This window comes from Oryctolagus cuniculus, chromosome 19 (assembly GCF_051225735.1).
Source record: "Oryctolagus cuniculus isolate XC-2025 breed Fujian yellow rabbit chromosome 19, ASM5122573v1, whole genome shotgun sequence".
Classification (NCBI taxonomy): Eukaryota; Metazoa; Chordata; class Mammalia; order Lagomorpha; family Leporidae; genus Oryctolagus; species Oryctolagus cuniculus.
Genome location: NC_142885.1, coordinates 17686928 through 17712933, shown reverse-complemented (window position 1 = coordinate 17712933; position 26006 = coordinate 17686928). Strand labels below are relative to the sequence as shown.

General features: G+C 47.8%; 1 protein-coding gene across 1 annotated transcript in view; it reads right to left on the bottom strand.

Annotated features, from left to right (window-relative positions):
* Positions 1-25950, bottom strand: part of BAZ1B (bromodomain adjacent to zinc finger domain 1B) — a 73091-nt gene extending 47141 nt beyond the window's left edge. The window contains exons 1-4 of the mRNA XM_051835449.3: positions 25474-25950; positions 15399-15515; positions 10467-10611; positions 312-513 (exon numbers count right to left, since the gene is read on the bottom strand). Of these exons, the coding sequence (XP_051691409.3) occupies positions 312-513; positions 10467-10611; positions 15399-15515; positions 25474-25580 (571 nt within the window). The 5' untranslated portion in view covers positions 25581-25950. The remainder of the gene's footprint in view (positions 1-311; positions 514-10466; positions 10612-15398; positions 15516-25473) is intronic.
* Between the last annotated feature and the right edge of the window lie 56 nt (positions 25951-26006).

Sequence of the window (26006 nt, the reverse complement as noted above, 5' to 3'; positions counted from 1 at the left end):
TAATCAGGCCCCTCCATAAATGTGTTATTCTCAACACAAAAAGTGAAGGGAAAAGCTCACTTTCTTTGCCACCATGAGTAGGTAGGAATGCACAAAGATTTCTAAGCAACCAGAGGAAATGACTTTCAATGTTCCTAATTATTTAGGGAAACTGAAGCCTTGATTTACTCTTTAGATATTTTAGTTCTTTTATGAATCATAAATGAAAAAAATCCTATATATTACATATTTACTTGCTAGAGAACTCTCACAGAGCCATGCACGATAAACTGAGCCACATAACTCACTAAGAAAGCTACTGCCATACATACTAATACTCTCTCTCCTTCCTTCCTCCTCTTTCACAAGCGCCTCCTTCTTCGGAGGGTCCTGAGCGATCTGACCGGAGTTCTCTTTGTCACTTGACGGAGAATCACAGGCCCCGTCCGACTTCTTCTCAGCGGCCTCTTCATCCACCTTCTCCAAAGGGTGAATCTTCACAATCTTCACCCTGAGCATTTTCTCCTTCCCAACCTATAAAGGGCACAGGAGAGAAACCCAGAGACAATAATACATCAATTACATTGACTTAGATTGACCAGTCTTGCATCCCTACGCTTCTCCCAGGTTTCCCAAGTGGGTGCAGGGGCCCAAGGACTTGGGCCATCATCTGCTGCTTTCCCAGGCCACAGCAGAGAGCTGGATCAGAAAGAGAGCAGCTCTGAAATGACGTGGGACGCTGGCGTCACAGGAGGTGGCTCAGCCCACTGCCCAATGCTGGCCCTGTATTTCACACAGCCATTCCAGACTTCTGACGCACGCCAACATCGCATTTCTTTTTTCCCTCCTTTCCTTTTTTTTCATTTGTTTTTCTTGCAGGCAGCAGACAGGTTTTTTGTTTTTTAACTTAATCTAACAATATCTATCTTTTATCTGAAATGTTTAGGCTACATTAATGTAAATAAAGATACGGCTAGATTTATTTACTTTCTATTCAGTTTCAACAAAACTAAAAATTGCTCATCAAAAGTCACTGTTGGAGAAAGAGAACACAAGCCATAGCCTGGGAGATAATGGTCTCTAGAAGCATGTATCTGATAAGGAGCACACATGCAGATTACACAAAGAACTTTGGGGCCAGCGCTGTGGCACAGCAGGTTAAAGCCCTGGCCTGCAGTGCCGGCATCCCATATGGGCACTGGTTCGACTCCTGGCTGCTCCACTTCCAATCCAGCTCCCTGCTAATACGCCTGGGAAAGCAGCACAGGATGGCCCAAGTCCTTGGGCCCCTGCACTCATATGGGAGGCCCGGAGGAAACTCCTGGCTCCTGGCTTTGGATCAGCTTAGCTCCAGTCATCGTGGCCATTTGGGGAGTAAACCAGCAGAAGGAAGACTTCTCTCTCCCTCTCTCTCTCCATAACCGTCTTTCAAATACATAAAATCTTTTATAAAAAGAAAAAGAACTTTCAAGTCAAAATAAACAAAAAAATCTAATTTTAAATGTACAAAAATTTGAACATTTAACTAAAGGAAATATGAATAAGTGGATGATAAAAAGCACTAATATGATGCTCAGTATTACTAATTGATGGGGGAAACAAACTGAAACCACATGATATACCACAACTTGCCTATCAAAATGGCTAAAAACCAGGAGTGCATGTTTGGCCTCGCAGTTGAAACACTGGCTGTTCTGTCAGTGAAGTCACCTATGTCCTATTGTGGAGTGTTTAGTTTTGATTTCTGGCTCTGGTTCCTATTTCCTGCTCATGCAGACCCTGTGAGGCAGTGGTGACTAACCATGTGACTGGATTTCTCCCACCCACATAGGAGACCTAACTGTAGTTCCCAGTTCTCTACTTCAGACCCGCCAAGGGCCACTGCAGGCATTTCAGGGCAAGAGAACCAGCAGAGGAGAGCTCAATCTCTCACTCCATAAAAAATTAGTACATAACAATAAAAGGACTAAAATTAAAAGACTGACTATACCACGTGTTGGCATAGATAAGAAGAATTTTCTTTCACCGACAGTAGACTGTAATTTAGCTTAATCGTCTCAGACAGCAGCCTGGCAGTTGCTTAAGTTAAACCTATGCCCACCATTCTGACCCAGTCACTCCACACCCAGGTATGCATCGAAGAGAAAAGAAGCCTGTGTCTGTACAGAGACTTGTACACAGGGATTCACAGCAGCTTTATGTCACCCAAAACAACCCACATGTCTATGGCAGCTGAATGGATCATCAAACTGTGATATATACATACACCGGAACAGTACTCAGTAATAAAAGCAATGCGATTTGATACATGCAACGGGGATGTGCACTCAAATAGTTACGCTGAATCAAAGAAGCCAAAGAAAGCCTGCATAATGACTGCATTTATATGAAACCCTAGAAAACACAAATCAATCTACAGTGATAGAACCTAGATAAGCGGTATGGAAGCAAAAACGAGCAAGAGGGAGAACACAGATGAGCACAAGCACACTTCTAGGTGTGAGGAGTAGGGTCATTATCCTATTAGGAATTTCATGGGTGCAAACAATTTATCAATACTTATTAAACTAGGCGCCAGTGTTGTGGCATAGTGGGTAAAAGCCACTACCTGCAACACCAGCATCCTGTGGGTGCTGGTTCGTGTACCCATTGCTCTACTGCTGATCCAGCTTCCTGTTAACGGCCTGGGAAAAGTAGCAGGAAGATGGCCCCAGGTGCCGGCACTGTGGCATAGGGGGTCAAGCCAACGCCTGCAGTGCTGGCATCCCATATGGGCGCCGGTTCAAGTCCTGGCTGCTCCTCTTCCAATCGAGCTCTCTGCTATGGCCTGGGAAGGCAGCAGAAGATGGCCCAAGTCCTTGGGCCCCTGCACCCGCGTGGGAGACCAGAAAAAGCTCCTGATTCTTGGCTTTGGACTGGCACAGCTCCAGCCAATGTGGCCATTTGGGAAGTGAACCAGCAGATGGAAGACCTCTCTCTCTCTCTTCTCTGCCTCTCCTACTCTCTGTGTAATGCTGACATTCAAGTAAATAAGTAAATAAATCTTTAAAAAAAAAAATAAGAAAAAGAAAAGGGTGGCCCCAGTGCTTGGGCCCCTGCCAACCTCATAGGAGGCCCAGATGAAGCTTCTGGCTCAGTCCTGGCTGTTGCAGCCACCGGGGGGTGAACTAGCAGAAGGAAGATCGATTCTCTCTCCCTCTCTCTTTCAAAATAAACAAATTAACCTTTTTTTTTTTTTTTTTTTTTGACAGGCAGAGTGGACAGTGAGAGAGAGAGAGAGAGAGAAAGGTCTTCCTTTGCCATTGGTTCACCCTCCAATGGCCGCAGCACTACACTGATCCAAAGCCAGGAGCCAGGTGCTTATCCTGGTCTCCCGTGGGGTGCAGGGCCCAAGTACTTGCGCCATCCAACACTCCACTACACTCCCGGGCCACAACAGAGAGCTGGCCTGGAAGAGGGGCAACCGGGACAGAATCCGGCACCCCGGCCAGGACTAGAACCCAGTGTGCTAGCGCCACAGGCGGAGGATTAGCCTAGTGAGCCATGGCGCTGGCTACAAATAAACTTTTAAAAAAATGTATTAGCCGGCACCGCGGCTCACTAGGCTAATCCTCCGGCTTGCGGCGCCGGCACACACTGGGTTCTAGTCCTGGTTGGGGCGCCGGATTCTGTCCCGGTTGCCCCTCTTCCAGGCCAGCTCTCTGCTGTGGCCAGGGAGTGCAGTGGAGGATGGCCCAAGTGCTTGGGCCCTGCACCCCATGGGAAACCAGGAGAAGCACCTGGCTCCTGCCTTCGGATCAGTGCGGTGCGCCAGCCGCGGCGGCCATTGGAGGGTGAACCAACGGCAAAGGAAGACCTTTCTCTCTGTCTCTCACTGTCCACTCTGCCTGTCAAAAAAAAAAAAAAAAAAGGTATTAAACTATACTTTTTGAATATGTATGGCTTACTATTATGTCAATTATACCTCAATAAAGCTGCTTTGAAAATCAGCTATACAGTCTCCACCTTGTCCAAACCCTTCAATTCTTTGACATTCGAGTCCAGAGTAAAGTGCTTTGCCAAAGGCTTCAGAACTGCAAAGTAACGAAGCTGATCCAGAATCCAAGTCTGCTACTTTGAAGTCCCATAATTCTTTTTCACTGTAACACCTAATTCACTAGTCTTTTTTTTTTTTTTTTTTTTTTTTTTTTTTTTTTGACAGGCAGAGTGGACAGAGAGAGAGAGACAGAGAAAGGTCTACCTTTGCCGTTGGTTCACCCTCCAATGGCCGCCATGGCCGGCATGCTGTGGCCAGCGCACCACGCTGATCCGAGGACAGCAGCCAGGTACTTCTCCTGGTCTCCCATGGGGTGCAGGGCCCAAGCACTTGGGCCATCCTCCACTGGACTCCTGGGCCACAGCAGAGAGCTGGCCTGGAAGAGGGGCAACCGGGACAGAATCCGGCGCCCCAACCGGGACTAGAACCTGATGTGCCGGCGCCACAAGGCGGAGAATTAGCCTAGTGAGCCGCGGCGCCGGCCAATTCACTAGTCTTATACTGACTTGCAAGTCTTAGACTGGATTTGAATGTACCACACTAATAGCTGGGACTCACCCTTGACCTCTCATTTTGCCCAACCTGCACACCCACGTCATCACAAGGTTCTCTATGTTCCAATCTGTCCTCTTTTCTCCAGTGCCACAGCCATCACCCTATGCAGTTCTCACCTGGACTACTGTATTAATTAACCTCCATTCCCCACTGCAGCCAAACGGTTTTTTAAAGACAGGTATCAGATCATTCAATCACCCATCTCAAATTCTGCAAAGGTTCCTGAAGGCTCATGAATTCAAACCATGACACAGCCTCTGCGGTCCCATAAAGGGTCCAGCCCTTGTTCATCTCACGCCACTCCCATCACCTCTGCTCCTCCATTCCTGGCTTTCTAGTTTTACATGAAAGGACTTCAAAAAATTCATGGAAAAACAGAATTGAAAGTTTATTTGGGGTCAAAATATTTTCAAACTCCATTTTATCACAATTAAGTTTTTAAAGAAAACTATTTGACAGACAGTGAGACAGAAACACAGGTATCTTCTATAGGTGAGTTAACTCCACAAATGTCCACAACAGCTGAGGCTGGGACAGGCTGAAGCCAGGAGCTTCAATTCGTTTTCCCACATGGATGGCAGGGACCCAAGTACCTCAGCCATCACCTGCTGTCTCCCAGAGGGTGTATTAGCAGGAAGCTGGGATTGGAAATGGAAGCAGGACTCAAACTCAGTAATCCCATGTGGCATGCGGACATCCTAAGCAGTGGTTTAACTGCTGTGCCCAATGTCTGCCCCATCATGGACTCTGTCCTAGCATATCCGTTAGTCATGGTGATTTTCCCGGTCCCCCCTACTATACAGGGTGACTTTGTTCCCCGTCCCTCCCCCAGAACATCTGGCAATGTCATGTAGCAGGAGCAAGGTATGCTGCTAAATACCCTGCAATGTGCAGGACAGGCCTCCACTACCTGGAATCATCGGGTATAAAAGTCAGGCAGCCAGGCTGAGAAACTGTTCATAGGAATCAAAGTTCCCTTTTGCCTTAAGGACCTTGACACATCCTGTTCTCTCCCCCTGAAACCCTCAATGTCCCTCTTGAGAAGGCTACATCCTACAACCTTTTTGTTTATAAAGATTTATCTATCTATCTATCTATCTGAAAGGCAGTGGCAGAGAAACAGAGAACAAGAGAGATCTTACATCCACCAGTTCATTCTCTGAACAGCCATACCAGCCAGGGCTGGGCCAGACCAAAACCAGCAGCCAGAAACTCCATCCTGGTCTCCCAAGCAGTAGGAGGGACTCAGGTACTTGATTCATCATCTGTTGTTTCCCAGGTGCATGAGCAGGGAGTTGGATCAGAAGTGGAGTAGCTGGGACTTGAACTCACACTTCAATATGGGATGGGGTATCACAATGCCTGCCATCCTAGTCAACCTTTAAATCACACCTTAAGGGGCTGGCACTGTGGCATAGTAGGTTAAGCTTCTGCCTGTGTTGCTGGCATCCTATATGGGTGCCAGTTCCAGTCTTGGATGCTCCACTTCCGATCCAGCTCCCTGCTAGCGGACTGGGAAAGCAGTGAAGATGGCCCCAGAGCTTGGACCCCTACACCCACGTAGGAGACCCTGAAGAGGAGCTATTGTGGCCATTTGAGGAGTGAATCAGCAGATTGAAGACTTCTGTCTGTGGCTCTGCCTCTTAAATGAGTAAATCTTCACAAAAATAAATAAAAAATAAATCACACCTTAAATGTCACTTCCTTAGAGGAGCCTTATAGGACCATCATCATTTCTGGGTCTAAATTAGATCCCAATTATAAACTCTTCTTCTTGTGCTTTTCTTTCATGGTTCTGATCACTAAGGTTAAATGCTAAAAAAAAAAAAAAAAAGATGGATTTTGGCCACTATTGTTTTCATAGGATCCAAAACACACTCTCTAGGGGCCAGTGTTGTGCCACAGGAGGTTGAACTGCTGCCTGTAATGCGGGCATCCCATATAATTGCTGGTTCGAGTCCCAGTTGCTCCACTTCTGTTCCAGTTCCCTGCTGACGTGCTTAGGAAAGCAGCAGTGGCCCAACTACTGGGCTCCTGCACCCATGTGGGAGACTCAGATGGAGTTCCAGGCTTCTGGCTTCAGCCTGGCCCAGCCCCAAGCCACTGCAGCTATTTGGGGAGTGAACCAGTAGGTAGAAGATCTCTCTTTCTCTCTCCCTTTCAAATAAAATCTTTAAAAAAAGGGTGTGTGTGTGTGTGAGGGGAGTCGGCTCCATGACACAGTGGGCTAAGTCTCTCTCTGCAGTGACAGCATCCCATATGGGTGCTGGTTCGAGTCTTGGCTGCTCCACTTCCAATCCAGCTCCCTGCTGATGGCCTGGGAAAGCAGTGGAAGATGGCCCAAGTGCTTGGACCCCTGCACCCACGTGGGAGACCCGGAAGAAGCTCCTGGCTCCTGGATTCAGATCAGGGCAGCTCTGGCCATTGCGGCCATCTGGGGAGTGAACCAGTTAATGGAAGAGCTCTCTCTCTCTGCCTCTCTGTAACTCTGACCTCAAATAAATAAATAAATAAATCTTTAAAAAAAAAACCTCTCTGTGTCTTTCTGCCTCTCAAATCCATCACATATACTTTTATTTTTTATTTTGAGAAAGTAAAACATTTTAATAATCAGATGAACACATGTCTACCCACCACACAGGCTAAAATACTGAATATCAACAGCACCTGAGAGGCTCCCTGTGGGCCTGTCCCCTCTCCTGCAGAGGGCACCATACTCTCAGTTACTTAGTTCTGCTGTCTGAAGCCTTCTATAAATGGAATTGTGTCCTGTTCAGTGACTTCCTTCTCTCCTGTTACAGTATCCCAAGCCTTAACCATCTATTTACCCACTCCAACTGCCAACTGATACTTGATTTATGCTGTTTAGGCTACCATGAACAATGCTGCTATGAATATTCTTATACAAGTCCCGTGGGGCAAAACTTAAGAGGCAAATTCTCAGGAAAAAAAAAAGCCTAAGGCTGTGTGCATAGTCAACTGAAGTCAGCAACGCCCAAATGTGCTATTTCCACTGCTGGCAGTGAACCAGCAACTCTACGTTCTTATCGAAATGTGCCACTGACTTTTTTAATCAGACTGGAATGAGATTATCTCACTGGGGTTTTGATTTCCTAGATAACTCATGAGTTTAAACATCTTTTCGGGATGGCGTTGTGGCATAGCAGGTAAAGCCGCTGCCTGCAGTGCCTTCATCCCACATGAGCGCCAGTTCGGAACCAGCTGCTCCACTTCCAATCCAGCTCTCTGCTATGGCCTGGGAAAGCAGTAGAAGATGGCCCAAGTCCTTGGGCCCCTGCACCTGCGAGGGAGACCCGGAAGAAGCTCTTGGCTCCTGTCTTCAGATTGGCCCAGCTCCAGCCATTGCAGCCAGCTGGGGAGTGAACCACTGGATGGAAGACCTCTCTCTCTCTCTCTCTCTCTGCCTCTCTATAACTCTGCCCTCAAATAAATAAATAAATCTTAAAAAAAAATAAACAAACATCTTTTCATGTGTCTACAGGCATACATACCTCCCCAATGTTTCTCCCCTTTCCTCAACATTCCCTCTTCCATCTTGCAGAGTATTTCCCTTTGCCACTTCTACTCTGCCTTGTCTACACAGAGCGGACCTCTACAGCCTACACGAAAATGCTCACTCGCCCTCCGGAGTCTGGGGCTTCAGAAAATGAGATGGTGGAATTAGAGTGACACCACGGCATTTCTTTCCCCGAGCGCCTCCCTCGCAGGCTGGATGTCACTCACTGCCGAGCGCCTGGAGGCTTAGGAGTAGTACAGCCTCCTACTCCTAACAGCTGGGAGGTACTTAACTTCGCCTTGCTAAGTTTTCCTTGACCCTGATCAGACTCCTGTCTGCTGTCCACAGTCCCTTTATTGTACTCAATCCAATTACACCATGGAAGTGTGCCATGTTTCTTGCCAGGACATTGAATGACAGGAAGTTTACACTTAAAACTCACTGGTAATATCAGAATTACCCTCAAAAAAGCAGCTCTGAAATGCAGTGAATCGGAGTAAATTAGTGAAGTAACAAGAAGAACAAAGGTTCTGGAATCACGTAGACATGTGGCCCCTGCACCCACATCGGAGACCTGGAAGAAGCTCCTGGCTCCTAGCTTCAGCCTGGCCCAGCCCTGGCTGCTGCAGCCGTTTGGGGAGTGAACCAGCGAATGGAAGATCTCCCCCAATCCTCTCTGTAACTAACTGTGACTTTCAAATAAATAAATCTTAAAAAAAAAAAAAAAAAAAAAAAAAAAAAGGCAACAAGGAATCTAAGAACCAAAACATACACTTAGAAGACCAGAGGGCAAGACAGGGTCCAGTCCCTAGACAATGTTTACCTAGCTCTGTGCCAAAGTTAGAGGACCTACTTCCAAGACTTATCTTGTGAGATAACCACGTTATGCTATTTAAGCCAGTGCTACTCAAAGTGTGGTCCCCACCATGACAGCTTTCTCACCAGCTGCAGCTTGTTAGAATGACAAAAGTTTAGGCCCTGCTACAGCTCTCCTGAAGAGAGCTACAGCAGCTCAAGGGATGGACCAAGAACGCATTTTCAGAAGCATTAATTTCATTTAGGCTAAACAAAGTTCCAGGAGTACCGGCCACGATTCGAATACTGCATTACACACAGCTAAAAGCACATGATGTAACCAGTACACGTCAGCCTCAACAAGCTGTTTAAATGTCTGATCCTGCTTGTCACCCTCCAGATGTCTGTCTTTTTTTTGAACAGGCAGACTGGACAGTGAGAGAGAGAGACAGAGAGAAAGGTCTTCCTTTGCCGTTGGTTCACCCTCCAATGGCCGCCACGGCCAGCGCACCGTGCTGATCCGAAGCCAGGAGCCAGGTGCTTCTCCTGGTCTCCCATGGGGTGCAGGGCCCAAGCACTTGGGCCATCCTCCACTGCACTCCTGGGCCATAGCAGAGAGCTGGCCTGGAAGAGGGGCAACCAGGACAGAATCCGGCACCCCGACCGGGACTAGAATCCGGTGTGCCGGCGCCGCAGGCGGAGGATTAGCCTAGTGAGCCGCAGCGCCAGCCCACTCTCCAGATTTCTATGCAGATTCTGCAAGACACTACGTCAAACAATTGGTCCGGATCTAATACATATGTTTAGGAGACAAATGTTAGTTCCCTTTCTGCTAAATCTTACTCTGAGCTTTCAAAAGATTATATAGGGATGTCTTTTTTTTTTTTTTTTTTTTTGAAAGAGTTAGAGGAAGAGACAGATAATCTTCCATCTGCCAGTTCACTCCCCAAGTGGTCCCAACACCTGCAGCTGAGCCAGATCGAAGCCAGGAGGTTCCTCTGGGTCTCCCAGGTGGGTGCAAGGGCCCAATCAGTTGGGCCATCCTCCGCTGCTTTCCCCAGGACATTAGCAGGGAGTAAGATCGGAAGTGGAACAGCCAGGACATAAACTGGTGCCCATATGGGATGTCAGCATCACAGGCAGCAGCTTTACCTACTACACAATGCCAGCCCCCAGAGGATCACTTTTGTAATAGTTATCCTTTAGCTATTTGGGCTAGACCAAAAAAAAAAATTAATTAAGTAAGTAAAAAAAAAGGAAAATGTCAAGTACAGTGTAGACATGTATGAAAGTACAGTGAAGACATGGACTAAGCTCATCTGTAAGCCTCAATTACTCAGAAATTACAAGACCTGAAAGTCAAACAATAATCAAAATCTCAGTGAAGGGTCCACTAGTGTCCAGTGTAGCACTGAACATTCCCACTAATGAGAAGTTCTAAAATGTGTTCTTTATAAATACTGATTTTGATATTGAAGCAGACTTCAAATATAACTCAATTTTCCACACACACAAAAGCATTCTGTAATCTAGTTCGGACGCTCTGATTCCGAGGACTCAGATCACAGGGAAAAAGGCACTTACCTCAAAGTCACACTCCTCTCCCACAGCATATTTGGTCATGATCTCCAACCAAGCAGTATCCACTAACTTCTCTAAGGAGGCTGTGTTATGGTGAACCATTTCCAGAACAAGCTTCTCATACCAGGCTGGGAATTCCTCCTTCAAACTAAATAAATACGCTATTAGTTACCAAGAAAACACAGAAAAACCTATCCACAGATTTAATTCAGTTCAACAGAAACACTCTTTCTTTAAAAAAGACTTATTTTGAGCGGCAAAGAGAGCCAGCTAGCTCCCACCCACCGGTTCACTCCCCAAATGTCCACAAGGGCAGGGGTGGGGCTGGGAAGAAGCTGGGAACCAGGAACTTCATCCAAGTTCTCCACATGGGTGGCAGGGAATGATACTTGTGCACATCAACAGGAAGCTGGAATTGGAAGCAGACCCAGGACTTGAACCCAGGCACTCTGATCAGGAAGTGGGCATCCAACTAGCATCTTAACTACTAGGTCAATTGTCCCCCGCCCCCAAGACTTAATTTTTTAGAGATTTAGTATTACAGCAAAATAAACATTTCCTTAGCAAATGCACACAAGGTAGCAGATGATAGGAACACAGATTAAAAACTGCAGCCGGGGCCAGTGTTGTGGCCTAGCAGGTAAAGCCGCTGGCTGTGAAGCTGGCATCGCGTGTGGGCTCTGGTTTGAGTCCTGGCTGCTCCACTTCCAATCCAGCTCCCTGCTGATGGCCTGGGAAAGCAGCAGGAAATGGCCCAAGTTCTTGAGCCCCAACCCACATGGGAGACCTGGAAGAATCCCTGGCTCCTGGCTTTGGCCCAGCCCAGCCCTGGTGGTTGTGGCCATCTGGGGAGTGAACCAGTGGATGAAGATCGCTCTCTCTCTCCTTCTTTCTGTGTAACCTTGACTTGCAAATAAACAAATATTCTTAAAAAACAAAAACAACAACAAAAGTACCCTATGCAGCAAAAGGATAAAAGCACGAGCTTTCAAGTAGTTTTGTCACACTGTTCTAGCCATTTTCTCATCCATAAAATAACAGGTCTATTTCTGGTAAGGCCAAGCATCTTCCTATCAGTGTGTTTCTGCAGTGGACTTTCCAGTTGTGAATTCATTCATATCCTCAGCCCGCCTCTTGTGTAAGAGGATCTAACTCCACATTTCTGTTACATCTCAATCAGTTCTCATACCTTGTAAGGTATCTAGAATTTTCACTTTACAGGTAAAAGGTTAACATATTGGAACCATGACTTGAACTCCAAAGGCCTGACAAAGTAAAACAATGAGGAACCACTTTTTATGTACCAAACTACCAACAAAGAAATTTCATCATCATACCCAATATGTACAAGTGAACAGTGCAAAGTGGCATCATACGATAGTGATGGCCTGCTTTAAGCCTTCGGAAAGCAATCTGACATGTATCAAACCTCTGACAGGTACAAAGATTCACTGCTGGATTCTCAGGTAAGCAGAAAATGGGACGCCAGCTAAGTGGACAGCTGTTTAAATACCCAACTTGGGCCGGAGCTGTTTAAGTACCCAGCTTGGGCAGATGATTCCATACTTACTTAGAATGGGGGGAGGTGGGGAGGGAGATCAGGCACAAAACATTCTTGTAAAGGCTAGGGTTAGGGGTTTCCTTTGTAATCATTTTTTCTTGTTGCATTTTTTCTCTATTTATAAAGAGTTATTTGTTTATTTGAAAAGGAGAGAGATACAGAGAGAAAAAATCTTCCATCTGTTGGTTCACTCCCCAAATGTCCACAAAGCCAGGGCTGATAGGGCCATTTAGGGAGTAAAGAGTGGATGGAAGATCTCATTTTCTGGGGCTGGTGCTGTGGTATAGGGGGCTAAGCCTCCACCTGTGGTACTGGCACCCCATATGGGAGCCAATTCTAGTCCCAGCTGTTCCTCTTCCAATCCAGCTCTCTGGTATGGCCTGGGAAAGCAGTAAAAGGTCCAAGTCCTTGGGCCCCTGCACCCATGCTGGAGACCAGAAGAAGCTCTCCTGGCTTTGGATTGGCCCAGCTCTGGCCATTGCAGCCATTTGGGGAGTGAACCAGTGTATGGAAGATCTCGCTCGCTCTCTCTCTCTGTCCCCCCACCCCGTAACTCTACCTCTCAAATAAATAAATAAAAATCTTAAAAAAAAAAAAGATCTCATTTTCTGTCTCTCCCTCTCTGTCACTCCATATTTCAAATAAGTTAACAATAATGAAGTTCAGGGAAGGAGCTAGCACTGAGATGCAGGTCAAGCTGCTACTTGCAATGCCAGCATCCCATATCAGAGTGCTGGTTTGAGACCAAGGTGCTTGGCTTCCATCTCCCTATTAATGCCACTAGGAAGGCAGCAGAAAAAGGCCCAAGTACTTGGACCCCTGCCCTCCTGTGGGAAACCCGGATGAAAGTCCTGCCCAGGCTGTTGCAGCCATTTGGGGAGTGAACCAGTATGATCTCTCTCTTTCTCTGTTGCTCTTTCAAATAAATACAAAATTAAATCTTTTAAAAAAAAATTCGGGGCCAGCACAACTGTGCCTTTCAAATAAATAAATCTTTCATAAAAAATTCATGGTAAATGCATATAAAGCATTACTACACATGGACAGCATCAGGGCTGGCGTTGTGGTGCAGCAGGGTAAGCCACCACCTGTGATGTCAGCATTCCATACGGACACCAGTTCAACTTTCTGATCCAGCTTGCTTCTGATGTACCTGGGAAAGCAGTGGAAAGATGGCCCTCATGGGAGACCTGCACTGGGTCCCTGCACCCATGACCTAGAAGAGGCTCCTGGCTTCAGCCTAGCTCAGTTCCAAACATTGCAGCCATTTGGAGAATGAACCAGCAGATGAAGATCTCTCTCTCTCTCTCTATTTCTCACTCTCTCTAACTCTGCCTTTTGAATAAATAAAAATTTTCTGCACCAAAATAAATTTGTCTTTTAGTTTCATTTTTCTAGGAACTTTGTGACGTACCCTCATAAAAAATTTATCCAAGATGCATCAAATAAAGAAACAGGTGCCAGGTAATTAGTGACGAAGCCACTATTGGAATCCCATGCTGATAATCCATCAAATGAGCAGAACACCATTAGATTACTAAACTCTATGCTCTTTCTGCTTATCTGCTATCAAGTTCATAAAAAATCTGCAGAAAATGCATCTATTCCAAACTCCCAACAGTAGTTTTATCATTCCTTGCTCTTTTTTTTTATACTGTTACTTCTACTTTTTCCATGAACTTTTAAAATGCTTATTATTTATTTATTTGCGAGGCAGACAGAGAAAAGTGATGATTCCCAACTGCCAGTTCATACTCCAAACACCTAGAAGCTGGGAACTGAAGTCAGGAGTCCAACCCAGGTCTGCCATGTGGGTGGCAGGAACCCACTCACAAGAGCCATGATCTGCTGCCTCTCCAGGGTCTACATCAGCAGGAAGCGAGTGTCAGGACGAGCTGAAGCCAGAGACTCCAATACAGGGCAAGGTGTCTTAACTGCTGGGCCAAATGTCTACCCCTGAGAGTTTTCTTGGAGAGAATATCCAGACAATGGAGTATTTTGAACACATATAAAAAATTTTAAGTATTTTTTGACACTTTTTTATAATTTATTTGGGGGGAGGAGAACATACTAACTCCCACCCACTGGTTCACTCCTCAAATCCCCCCCCCCCCCACAGCTGGGGGGCTGAAGTAGACCTAAGCCAGGAGCCCAGAACTCAGTTCAGATCTCCCACAGAGATGACAGACATCCAAGCACTGGACTCACCAACTGCTGCCTCCCAGGGTGCACATTAGCAAGAAGCCGGAACTGCAGTGGAGCTGGGACTCAAACCCAGGCACTCTGATGTAGGATGTGGGCTTCCCAACTGGCCAAATGCCTGCCCCACCAGGATTTTTTAAGGCACCCCTTTAGTGTCTCCATGTAAACAGTTCTCAAACTGTTTTTCAGTTTTGACAAGCTCCTCCAAACATCTGAAATGTCAAATGACCTTCTGCTAGTGTGCTGTCCCCCCACCACTCCAGTGCTATCAGCTTCCTCTGCTTGGAATCCCATGTCCAGAGTATTTAGAAGGTAAACATTTGGAGCAAGAACACTCAGAGGCTTGGTAAATACAACTAGATGCACGTTAAAGGGGCCTGCGCTGTGGCACAGGAGGTTAAGACTCCACCTGCAGTGCCAGCACCCCACATGGGCACCAGTTCCATGTGAGTCCCGGCTGCTCCACTTCCAATCCAGCTCCCTATTAATGCACCAGGGAAAGCAGCAGAAGCTGGATAAATGCTTGGGCCCCTGCACCCACGGGGGAGACCCAAAAGAAGCTCCTGGTTTCGGCCTGACCCAGCTCTGGCCATTGTGCCCATTTGAGGAGTGAACCAGCAGATGCAAGATCTCTTTCCTTCTCTCTCTGTATCTCTGCCTTTCAAATTATAAATAAATCTTTTTTTAAAAAATAAGTATTAAAAACACTTTGCTACTAGCAAAATTGCAGTAGGCAAAAGCATCAAGACAACACTAAAGTATATATTACTATTTGAAAGACAAAGTTACAGAGAGATAGAGGTAGAGACAGAGAGAGAGGTCTTCCATCTGCTGGTTCACTCCCCAGATGGCTGCAATGGCTGGAGCTGCGCCGATCCGAAGCCAGGAGCCAGAAGCTTCTTCCGGGTCTCCCACGTGGCTGCAGGGGCCCAAAGATTTGGGTCGTCTTCTACTGCTTTCCCAGGCAATAGCAGAGAGCTGGATCGGAAGAGGAGCGGCCGGGACTAGAACCAGCGCCCATATGGGATGCTGGCGCTTCAGGCTAGGGCTTTAACCTGCCGCACCACAGCGCCAGCCCCGTGTCCCATAAATTTAAACACAAATCTACTTAGGGTTAACATTCCCCTCCTTCTAATGAAAAGGAGTCAGAACACAAGGCTTCTGTTACTTACAGTTCAGCGACTTCCTGTTCTTCTTCCCAGGCCTCCTTGTGTGTTAACTGACTGCTTCCAGTACTCTTACAGGTCCAGATGCGCTCACTGTACCTCTCCAGGCGGGCTTCGTATTCTCTGTTCACAGTGGCTCAGGAAAATAACATTCAAAGAGGGACAACCAACCCACTGCCATAAAATACTTAAACATAGAAAAAAAATGTGCACTATCCTTTTAGAATGTGCAGCATGAAAAGATAAAAATGGAACCAGGGTTTTCAAGCAGCAAAAGCAAGGCAAGACACTTAAGACTAAAGGAGGGGAGAATAATGTTGTCACACTTTACAAATAAAACACTAGCATTTTAGTACAAATGTGATGCCTTCAATTCACCAAAGTTTCATTTCACAAGAAAAAAAAAGTACTAAAACAATGTAGGAAAAAATAAAGGCAAACTATAACACAAATCATAAAAAATAAAAATTTAAGGTAAGTGGAATTGTTACACAACTCCAAAGGTCACAAGTTTTAGAATCAGTGCAAAGTAAGATGGGATGGCCAGTCTCCAGGACAGTCTGCAATAACCCTATGCATATGCTAATGATCACTGACAGCTTTCCAGTCTACCCTGCAAACACTGGTTGCTTCTGGGGATTAAAAACATAAAGTCCTGGGGCCAGCACTGTGGTGCAGCAGGTTAAAGCCCCAGCCTACAGCGCCAGCATCCCACATGGGCGCAGGTTTGAGTTTCAACTGCTCCACTTCTGATCCAGCTGCCTGATGATTCACCTAGGAAAGCAGCAGAGGATGGCCCAAGTCCTTGGTCCCCTGTACCCACGTGGGAGACCCAGAAGCTCCTGGCTCCTGGCTTCACATCGGCCATTTAAGGAGTTTTACTCCTTCTCAACTAGAATTCACCACCAGCCAGCCACATTCAAATTCAAATGGCAATTTACTTTCATGCACAGCAACAGATACTGTGCAAGAAGATAAACTGACACTACAACTAGAGAGTAAGCTGTCAATCCCTCTACTTTCCAAGTGACACGTTTTATAGTGGCTGAAACAAATGTATTTAAAGTGCTCCTAGTGCTGGACTTGTGGCAGGGCTGGTAAAGCCGCCACCTGCAGTGCCAGCATCCCATATGGGTGAGAGTTCCATATGGCTGCTCTACTTCCAGTCCAGCTCTCTACTATGGCCTGGGAAAGCACTGGAGGATGGCCCAAGTCCTTGGGCCCCTGCACCCACATGGGAAACCCAGAAGAAGCCCCTGGCTTTGGATCAGCTCAGCTTCGGCAGCCGTGGCCATTTGGGGAGTGAATCAGCGGATGGAAGACCTCTCTCCCTCTCTCAGCCTCTGCCTTTCAAATAAATAAATGTTTTTTTTTTTTTTTAATTAAAATACATTTAAAAAATATTTCTATTTCTCCCTCTGTCACTGACTTTCAAATAAGTAAATCTTAAATATACATATAAAAATACCAAACAGGCCGGCGCCGCGGCTCAATAGGCTAATCCTCCACCTGCGGGACCAGCACACCAGGTTCTAGTCCCGGTCGGGGCACCGGATTCTGTCCCGGCTGCTCCTCTTCCAGTCCAGCTCTCTGCTGTGGCCCAGGAGTGCAGTGGAGGATGGCCCAAGTGCTTGGGCCCTGCACCCCATGGGAGACCAGGAGAAGCACCTGGCTCCTGGCTTCGGATCAGCGCACTGCACCGGCCACAGCGGCCATTGGAGGGTGAACCAAAGGCGAAGGAAGACCTTTCTGTCTCTCTCTCTCACTGTCCACTCTGCCTGTAAAAAAAAAAAAATCTATTTATTGGTTATGACTTTTTTTTTTTAAGATTTACTTATATTATTAGGAAGGCAGAGTTAGAAGGAGAGGGAGAGGGGAAGAGGGGAAGAGAGGGAGAGAGAATTAATCTTCTATCTGCTGGGGCACTCCCCAAATGGCCACAAAGGCTGCCAACCGCCAGACCAAAGTCAGGAGTCTCTTCCAGGTAACCTACATAGTTTCAGGAACCCAAGCAGTGGGTTAAGCCGCTGTCTGCAGCGCCAGCATCCCATATAGGTATCAGTTACAGTCTCGGCTGTTTCACTTCTGATCCAGCTTCCTGCTAATGTGTCTGGGAAAGCAGCAGAAGAAAGCCCAATTTGCTTAGGCCCCGGCAACCATGTGGGAGACCTGGATGAAGCCCCTGGCTCCCGGCTTCCACCTGGCCCAGCCCTGGCTGTTGCAGCTTTTGGAGAGTGAACCAGCATCAGATGGAAGACCTTTCTCTCTTTGCCTCTGCCTTTCCCTCTCTGTAACTCCACCTTTCAAATAAATAAAAAAACCTTAAAAAAAATCTATTCTGCTGAGTCATTTCCTTCCATTCCCATTAACTTCAATCACTATCTATATACTAATAACTTCTATCAGCAGCTCAGTCTACCTATGAACTCTATCCATATATTCAATGGCAACATGGACCTATTTTTATACGCACAGGGACAACAATCGTTAGGGGCAGGCTCTCAGCCCAGCAGTTAAAGCTGTCCACATCCCGTATATCAGAGTACCTACATTGGAGTCCCACTCGGGCTTTGTGCTAAAGCAAACAATGGAAGTGGCTGATGAAGACTCCAGTATGGGTCCTGCCACCCATACAAGAGACCTGGATTGAGTTCCAGGCCTCTAGCTTTGACCCAACCATGGCAGAGGCACTGGGGGAATGAATTAGTGGAGGCGAGCTCTCTCTGCATCTGTCATTTTTTCTCTCTTAATAAGAAAAAATTTTTAAAAAGAATGTCCAAACTGAACATTTTACTTCCCCTCCTCTACTCATAAAACAAAATACTTGCTCCTCTTCCATGATTATTTCAAAAAATGACATCACGACCCAATCCTTCACCCTACCTCTCTTCTCCACTCAACCACCAAATCCTGTCAAATCTTCCTCATCATCCCCAAAATGTACCTATTACACATCTCTTCTGCTCAAAGGCTTAATATTTATTCGGACCACCATTCACTGTCATATTATTTCAACGGACACATCACTTGTCTTAGTGACTGCTGGTCTCAAGGTTTGAGACCCACTCAACACTGCAGCCCCAGTTATTTCTCCTAACCTAAAAGCCTATTCAAATTTATCAACAGCCCCCACTAAACATAAGGCCCAGTCAAAACCACTCTGCCTATGTCACAGGGACCTGCAGACGGATGCCTTCGTGTCTCTCACCACGAAGCAATCCCAGCCCCATTCTCGCTTCTTCACTGCAGGTATACGAAGCTACTTTCAATCTTTTAAAATCAAGAACCTTCAAATTCACATTCACAGTCATCACACCTTGTCTACCAAGACAAGCCCTCTATTCTTTATTAACTAAATTCTAATCTTCCTTTAGATCTCAAAAGTAACCTTCCCTAGCAAAAAGTCCCTGAACCTTCAAATAGGGTTGATTACATGTTGATGCTTCCAACTGTTTACCTCCTTGCTACAGAGGGTTTCACATGCAATGCCTCCTGGGAAGAGGAATGCACACTCCCACCCCACGCATTGGTCATGTGACTTGCTTTGACCATTAGATACAAACAGATGTGTTCTCTACTTCCAAGAGGCACTTCTTCTTTAAGGTTTATTTATTTGAAAGGCAGAGGCAGAGGCAGAGAGAGAGAGAGAGAGGTCTTCCATCTGCTGGTTCATTCCCCAAATGGCCATAACCACAGGAGCTGGGCTGCTTCGAAGCCAGGGGCCAGGAGTTTTTTTCTAGGTCTCCCACATGGATGCAGGGTCCCAAGGACCTGGGCCATCTTCCACTGCTTTCCAAGGCCGTAGCAGAGAGCTGGATCAGAAGTGGACTGGCCAGGACCCGAACCGGTGCCCGTATGGGAATGCCGGCACTGCAGGGGGCAGCTTTACCCACTAAGTACTACCACCCAAGAGGCTTTTAAAAGCCACTGTGTTTGCGCTGTGCTGTAGCAGGTTAAAGCCCCAGCCTGCAGCACCAGCATCCAATATGGGTGCCAGCTGGAGTCCGAGCTGCTCCACTTCCAATCTAGTTCCCTGCTAATGCGCCTGGGAAAGCAGTGGAGGATGGCCCAAGTCCTTGTGGGAGACCCAGAAGCTCCTGGCTCCTGGCTCCGGATACACTCAGCTCCACCTACTGCAGCCATCTGGGGAGTGAACTAGTGGATGCAAGACCTCACTGTCTCTCCCTCTCTCTGTAACTCTTTTAAATAAATTAAAAAAAAAAACTTTTTAAAAAAGTCACTGTGTTTGCTACTAAAAAAGTATGTCACATGGGGCCTGCATTATGGTGTAGTGGGTTAAGCCACAGCCTGCAATGCCAGCATTCCATATGGGCTCTGGTTCAAGTCCCAGCTGCTCCACTTCTGATCCAGCTCCCTGCTAATGCACCTGAGAAAGCAGCGAAGGATGGCCTAAGACCTTGGACTCCTGCACCCATGTGGCAGATCTGGATGAAGCTCCTGGTGTCAACCTAGCCCAACCCTGACTGAAAAAAAAAAAAATTGTCACACATATGGACTGCTCCTTCAGCCTGAGTCATAAAATAAGAAAATGTGTGTTTTCTTTTTTCACCTTTTAATTTTAATTAAAAAAATTTTTTTTTTAATTTTATGAAAGAGATCAACAGAGACAGAGGTAGAGACATTTCATCCACTGTTCACTCCTCAAATGCCCACAACAGGCAGGGCTGGAACAGGGGAAAGCCAAGAGTCAGGAACTCAATCCAGGCCTTTCACATGGATGGCAGGGACCCAGGTACCTGAGCCATCCCAGGCTGCCTCCCAGAGCGCACATTAGCAGGGAGCTGGACTCAAGCAGAGCTGGAACTAGAATCCAAGTTTCAATATGAGATAGGGACATCCCAGCAGCATTTTTATTTATTTATTGGAGAGGCAGAATTATAGACACAGAGAGGAAGAGAGAAAGGTCTTCCATCCACTGGTTCACTCCCCAAATGTCCTCATTGGCCAGAGCTAGGCTGATCTGATACCAGGAGGCAGGAGCTTCTTCTGGATCTCTCACATGGGTGTAGAGCCCCAAGGACTTGGGCCATCATCTTGTGCCTTTCCCAGGCCATCAGCAGGGAGCTGGATCATAAGTGGAGCAGCAGGGATTCACACCAGCCCATATGGGATGCTGGCGCTTCAGGCAGAGCTTAGCCCACTCAGCCACGGTGCCGCCACCCCTCCCAGTGCATCTTAACCACTGGCTTTTCTTTACCAATGTGGCTACTCGAAAATTTAAAATTCTATGTGGTTTACATTTTTATTGGACAGCACTGTAGACCTATACCTATAAAAGAATAAATGCCCCCTGACAACATTAACTCTAATTTTTAAATTGACTAGTCAGATTAATTCCACAAGTCTAAAACAAATTCCTAAAATAACCCCTAACAATAGATACTTTTAAGTTTATGTGACTCTGTTCTGTTAAGTTAAGAAAAAGTGAAGTCAATGAAAATTAATGAGGGGAAAAAAAGTCCATTGGAAGAATACTGAGGCCGGCGCTGCGGCTCACTAGGCTAATCCTCCACCTTGCGGCGCCGGCACACCGGGTTCTACTCCCGGTTGGGGTGCCGCATTCTGTCCCAGTTGCCCCTCTTCCAGGCCAGCTCTCTGCTGTGGCCCAGGAGTCCAGTGGAGGATGGCCCAAGTGCTTGGGCCCTGCACCCCATGGGAGACCAGGAGAAGTACCTGGCTCCTGCCATCAGATCAGCGTGGTGCGCCGGCCGTAGCGCGCCGGCTGAGGCGGCCATTGGAGGGTGAACCAACGGCAAAGGAAGACCTTTCTCTCTGTCTCTCTCTCTCACTGTCCACTCTGCCTGTCAAAAAAATAATAATAATAATAAATAAAAATAAAATTAAAAAAAAAAGAATACTGAATCAGCTACCTCTAAATCCTGTTTCAGATTTTAGGTTACCAAAATAAGTCGCTCACTCTCAAATAACCACTCAGAGCAAATGCCAATTGAGGTTTTTATGTTCCAGCAACTGCTGCACATATAATTGCAGGCAAAATGTCAAAGCAATTCTCCAAAGGTTGTGTAAGCTATAAATGATAAGATATTTTCAAATCCTAGACTATCGTATTATGCATCTACTTTTTCATGAGTTCAAGAGCTACCTCCTTACCATAACATGCTGCTGCTTTGTTCCCTTTAGCCTCTTAGGGATTTGTTCTTCCAATAAAGCACTTGATAGCCTGAAAGCACGTGGCCCAGAAGAATATAGAGGTTAAAAAGGTGTAACTGTGGGGCCTGCGCTGTAGCACAGTGGGTAAAGCTGCTGCCTGCAGCACCGACATCCCATGTGGGCGCGGGTTCGAGACCTGGCTGCTCCACTTCGAATCCAGCTCTCTGCTTGGGCCCCTGCACCCGCATGGGAAACCCGGAAGAAGCTCCTAGCTCCGGATTGGCATAGCTCTGGCCATTGCAGCCAATTGGGGAGTGAACTTCTCCCTGCCTCTCCTCTCTGTGTAACTCTTGACTTTCCAATAAATAAATAAACCTTTAAAAAAAAAGTGTAACTGTAACCCTAAGACTCTTAAGTGAAAAGATGATATAGTCAACTGAAGATCTGCTTTTTCTCTCTTTGGACCAGAATCCGTCATCAAGTCAGAAATAAATCTAATCTTGTATGACTTATTACTTTAGAGAAATTAAATTGGGACCAGTATTGTGGCATAGCAAGAAAGGCTGCTGCATCCTATATGGGAACTGGTTCACAACCCTGCTGCTCCACTTCCGACCCAGCCGCCTGCTAATGGCCCAGGGAAAAGCAGAAGATGGCCCAAATGTTTCGGCTCCTGCCACCCATGTGGGATACCCAGCCCTCTCTCTCTAACTTTTTCAAACAAATTAATAAACCTCTAGAAAAGAAATTATAAACAGAAGAGCTCAGTAATAAATGGTCCAATAAAATCCTGCCTTGCAACCACATCTACAGCTATTCAGCTCTTCAAATCCTCTTGCCATTCGTGTCTAGGGCCAGAACTACAAAGGACAGCACATCATCACACCACTGAAAATTTCTCACAGGATTAGACTACAAAGGTCATGAGCTACTTGTTTCTAAGCTTTAGACGCTAGGACAGCAGAAGCAACACAACACAACTATTAACACGCAGCAACGCCCTTATAGCTTCAGAGGCTGCTTAAAACCCAGCGTGATGTAAATATAGTCAGCGTTTCCTGTTATCGGCAAATATCACATCAAGAATTTTGTCTGGTCGGCACTGTGGCCCAGTGAGCTAAGCTGTCAACTGCAATGCCGGCAACCCATACAGAAGCACCGGTTTGAGTCCCAGCTGCTCTGTTTTGGATCCAGCTCCCTGCTGGGTCCCTGCCACCTACATGGAAGACACGGATGGAGCTCCAGGCTGTTGCAGCCATTTGGGGAGTAAACCAGTGGATGGAAGATATCAATACTGATCTCTCTCTCAAAATTTGTTAATGTTTTCCAAGTAAGGTCTAGTGTCTTGCCTATGGAACAAGCCTAGGAAGTAACACGCTGCAAATTCAAAGCTCCGGTGTACAGTACAACCTACACCTAACTCAGGCATTCAGTGTGTGCATCATTCACAACTGCCCTGTAGGCTTAGTGAAGATGGGCTATACCTGCAAGAACCTAAGAACACACAAGTTTAATTCAATAAAATAGCACACAAATTTGCCACAGAGTACACATGCAATCAAAAGGTATTCAGAGAAAATTAAAGTATCAAATTCTATGAAAAACATACTTATGAATACAAATGAGGCCGGCGCTGCGGCTCACTAGGCTAATCCTCCGCCTTGCGGTGCCGGCACAGCGGGTTCTAGTCCCGGTCAGGGCGCCGGATTCTGTCCCGGTTGCCCCTCTTCCAGGCCAGCTCTCTGCTGTGGCCAGGGAGTGCAGTGGAGGATGGCCCAAGTCCTTGGGCCCTGCACCCCATGGGAGATCAGGAGAAGCACCTGGCTCCTGCCTTCGGATCAGCGCGATGCACCGGCCGTAGAGCGCCGGCCGCGGCAGCCATTGGAGGGTGAACCAACGGCAAAAAGGAAGACCTTTCTCTGTCTCTCTCTCTCACTGTCCACTCTGCCTGTCAAAAATAAATAAATAAATACAAATGAGAACTGAGAGTAATACTTCAAAAGCAGCTATTAACCCAGCCACATATTTGTTTTCCTCTATGAAACCACTAATAGCCTAATAAAGAAATATGCCAACCATACAGTGCAATTGCTTAAAACCCATCCTCAAAGTGCTTCCCCTTGTACAAACTCCCAAGGGCGCAATCTCCCCCCAATACATAACACTATGTAAGAACTCCTTTGTTACAAAGATTTTAAATACTGGTGTGGGAAAAGGAAAATAAAGAACATTTATTACGTACATATCACTTAAAGTGTTTCTGGTTTTCAACTGTGATCATTAAGAGAAAGTCTTCCTACTCATGAAGATGTCATTAAATGATCAGAAAAAGCCTGTGTTGCCAGTACCCACTCAGCTACCTCTGGCCATTTTTGACCTGTTAAGAGACTTAGAACTTGTCTCTTCCCTACGGCATGCTCCTTATACTCCACTAGAACCAAAGCTGAAAAATTAACATCTGAGTACGTCACTGGGTGAGACCACCAACAACTCAAAAAAATAAATGACATCTGAAAATGCACTCAGACTCCCCCAAGTTTTTTCACTCCACTGTTCTGGGAATTTTATTTCAACAACAACAAAAGGAGGCTACTCTGGGAAGAAAGCTGTAGTTAGCAGAGCTACAAGACCTCTCTGAAGCATTCGGAAATGCCTAACAGAACAAGAAAAAGAGGCAGCGCGCCCCCCACCCCCAATTAAACGCTCTCATTTTCAACCACAGACGGCCACAAAGCGGACCAGCGCTGAAATGAGCTGAAAGTGCCCCAGCGGCAGCCCGCGCTCCTCTCGGGGACTCAGGCAGGGATCGGCCAGGAACAGCACTGGATCCTACTCCCGCCTCTCCTCCCGCACAGAGGCACACGGCCGGAGGCCCCAGCAGCTGCACCAGGCCAGAGGCGCACCTCTTCCCGAGCACGAATTCCTTCCCCAAGTCTCTGCGCACAAACACCCCACACTCTCAGCCTATGGGATACTCCAGGAAGGAGAGGCCCGAGGAGAGGAAGGGCTCACGGGAACACTCCCTCCCGTGCCGAAGCAAGCACGCAGGAACCACTAAGAAACCAAGTCGTTCCAGGAGGGAAAGGACCGACAAAGCAACCCATCAGCCTCCACGCGTGAGGTTCCCTCAGCTCCCAAGCAAGCGGCACGCACAAGTCGACTTCAAACCCTAAAGCTCAGAAATCATTCATCCGGCGAGCCATTAAAAAAAAAAGTAAATCAAAGTCGTACAACTTTTAAACTTCAGGATGACACTTGCACAAGAAATCTCAGAGAACTAGAAGGGAGGACGCTCCCTATTTAAAAACATCAGCCTCGCAGGTTCCCACCACACAACACTGAGACTTCTAGGTACCTCTCGGCACTATAAAAAAAAAAAAAATTTATTATAAAACACCAACCTCCCGCCTAACCCTTCCCGATTGCAAACCCGCGTGTGCCCAAGGAAGTCAGGGCTCCTCCCAGGGAGCCTCTTTGCGTCCTCGCCTCCCTCCAGGCCCTGCGGGCTCGCGGGCCTCCGGGTCCTGTCACTTCGCCCCCCGGCCTGGGGTCCATTCCGGAGCAGAACCATCCGGGCGAGACGCGACTCACACGCGGATCACGAGGCCGCGCGGCTGCGATTTCAAAAACTTTCATTTCCATCGAAAAGCAAAACCAGCCAGAGAAACCCTGCTCCCCTCCGCCCCCCACCCCCACCCCCACCCCGGCATCCGGGGGCCCCCCGCAGCCAACTTGAGGAGGGGGCGGCGCGCTCCTCGGCCAGCGAGGCCCGCGGACAAAGTGCGCGGCGGGGGAGGGACGAGGCTGGAGGGGGCGCGCGGCCCCGGCACGGCCCGAGCGCTCGCCCCCCCACCCCCGCCCCGGGCTCGGCATCCAGGCCCGCCGGCGGCCGGGCGCGCTGACAGCTGCCCCCCGGGCGGCCCACGCGCCGTCGGCTGGAAAAGGATACTCCCGGGTGCGGAAGGCCTCCTGAGTGTGCGGGATGGTGAAGAGCGGCTCCTCGCCGGGAAGCGGCTTCACCAGCGGGAAGGGCTTGCGGCCCAGGAGCGGCGCCATGGCGGCGGCAGCGGCGGCGGCGGCAGCGGCGGCTGCGGGATCGCGCGGCCCGCGGCCGGCCCCGCGGCCCAGCACTAGGCCCCGCGGCCCGGAGCGAGCGCCTGGCTCCCGGGGGCGGTGGGGGAGGGGAGGGGTGAGAGGGCGGCGCGAACTCCGGGCTCCCTCAGTGCTGGCGCGGCCGCGCGGGAGCCATGGAGCGGAACGCCGGGGCACGGAGCTCCCACGCACACCGCGGCTGCGCCTCCAAGCCCCCCTCCGGCCAACCTCCGCTGCGGGTCCCCGCGGGCGACAGTCACGACTCCTTCTCTAGCGGCACCGGAGGAAATTATTGAAAAATGGCGGGAGATTCCCCTCCTCCCCCCGCCGGGCCGGCGCGCACACTAACTTGCTCCCTTGTGGCGCCGGGGGCGAATGCTCCAATAGGCG